General features: G+C 38.5%; 1 protein-coding gene across 1 annotated transcript in view; it reads right to left on the reverse strand.

Moving 5' to 3' along the window:
- LOC106874612 (calcitonin receptor) overlaps positions 1–1846 on the reverse strand; it is a 124514-nt gene that overhangs the window by 55594 nt on the left and 67074 nt on the right. Inside the window, exon 3 of the mRNA XM_014922400.2 lies at positions 1460–1551. Coding sequence (XP_014777886.2) covers positions 1460–1551 — 92 coding nt within the window. The remainder of the gene's footprint in view (positions 1–1459; positions 1552–1846) is intronic.

The raw sequence follows: 1846 nt of genomic DNA on the forward strand, positions 1-1846 counted from the left end.
TATATATATATATATATATGTATATTAAAGCAGTTGTATATTGTCAACTTAATGTGACAGTCCTAATCAGGGAATCATACTGCTGCTATTTAGCCCTAGGAAGCTGGACCGCTTCCTGTCGGCCTTGACACATTTCCTGTGTCTTATATTTGCGAGGGGGAGACAAGCACCTCCACTCAGCCTACTGTGCATTCACGGACATGTTTCTGAGTCATTGCTCGTCATCAGCCTGAAGTAGCAACACCAGCTGGCTGTTGACAGTATACAACTGCTTTATCGAAACACTGCTGCTGAATTCTCTCTGTGAGATTTATAATTAGATCATTTCTAATTTTTGTAATCAGTTAATGTATTTTCACTAGAAATATATATATTTGTGAGGGTTTGACAGACATCTTCAGCCAGCTGGTGTTGCTACTTCAGGCTGATGACGAGCAATGGCTCAGAAACATGTCCCTGGATGCAGGCTTGGCTGAGTGGAGGTGCTTGTCTCCCCCTCGCAAATATAAGGACACAGGAAATGTGTCAAGGCCGACAGGAAGCGGTCCAGCTTCCTAGGGCTAAATAGCAGCAGTATGATTCCCTTATTGGGTCTGTCACATTAAGTTGACAGTATACAACTGCTTTATCGTAATACTGCTGCTTAATTCTCTCTGTAAGATTTATAATTAGATCATTTCTAATTTTTATATATATATATATATATATATATATATATTATTTTACTTATTTATTTTTTGCTTGATTCAGTTATTCGACTGTGTCCATGCTGGAGCACTGCCATGGAGAATTCTTTTAGCCGAATGAATCAATCTCAGTACTTATTTCTTTTAAAGCCTGGTACTTATTCTATAGGTTAGTTTTGCCGAACTGCTAGGTTATAGGGACGTAAACGCACAAACACTGGTTGTCCAGCCCTGGTGTGGGACAAACACAGACACACAGACACACACACACACTCAATACGGGCTTCTTTCAGTTTCCGTCTACTCTCAACGCCTTGCTCGGCCCAAAGGCTATACTAGAAGACACTTGCCCCAAATGCCACGGACGGAGTTTGAATTTGGAACCATGTAGCTGGGAAGCAAACTTCTTACTACATATCCGTATCTGCGATGTTTTCTTAATATCAAAAGCACGACTATGTTCCAGTTTTATCCTTTTCATTACATATTTCCTGTTTCCGAATAAATATTTCGCAGTTTGTTTGGAACCATAAAATTATAAGATCCATTTTACTGAAACAAGTAGAAGATAACCTAAAACATTAAAGGCTTGAATTTTAACCTTTTAAATTTCAGATCGAATCACTCAGAGGCTCAGATGCTTCGTTCCTTGGCCAATGCAGTTCATGGGGATTCTTACAGTTGTGGTGGTTGTCGTGGTCGTATACATATCTGACATGGTACATGATAAAAGATGAGGAATAACTAGACTGAATTTAAAAGAATTTACTTACCGGAAGTAAAGGAAGACCAAGGTAGCAGGAATCAGCAACAAGATGCTGATTACACTAGAAGAAATACCCAGGCACAGAGTAGTCCAGCGTTTCTAAATAGAAAACGATATATATATGATATGTATACGTATGTTATTCTGACATACTATTGCAGGATTTTTAAATAATGCATTTATTACTGTGGTGTGTGTGTATGTGTGTGTGTGTGTGTGTGTGTGTGTGTGTGTGTATGTGTGTGTGTGTGTGTATGTATACAGGGTGTCCACAAGGTCTGGGTACACGGAGTAAATAAAATCATAGCATAAACAATTAAATATAAGAAATAATGATTTCTTAAAATATGTGTTAATCCCCATGTACCCAGACTTTGTGGACACCCTGTATATA

This window comes from Octopus bimaculoides, chromosome 9 (genome assembly GCF_001194135.2).
Source record: "Octopus bimaculoides isolate UCB-OBI-ISO-001 chromosome 9, ASM119413v2, whole genome shotgun sequence".
NCBI lineage: Eukaryota > Metazoa > Mollusca > Cephalopoda > Octopoda > Octopodidae > Octopus > Octopus bimaculoides.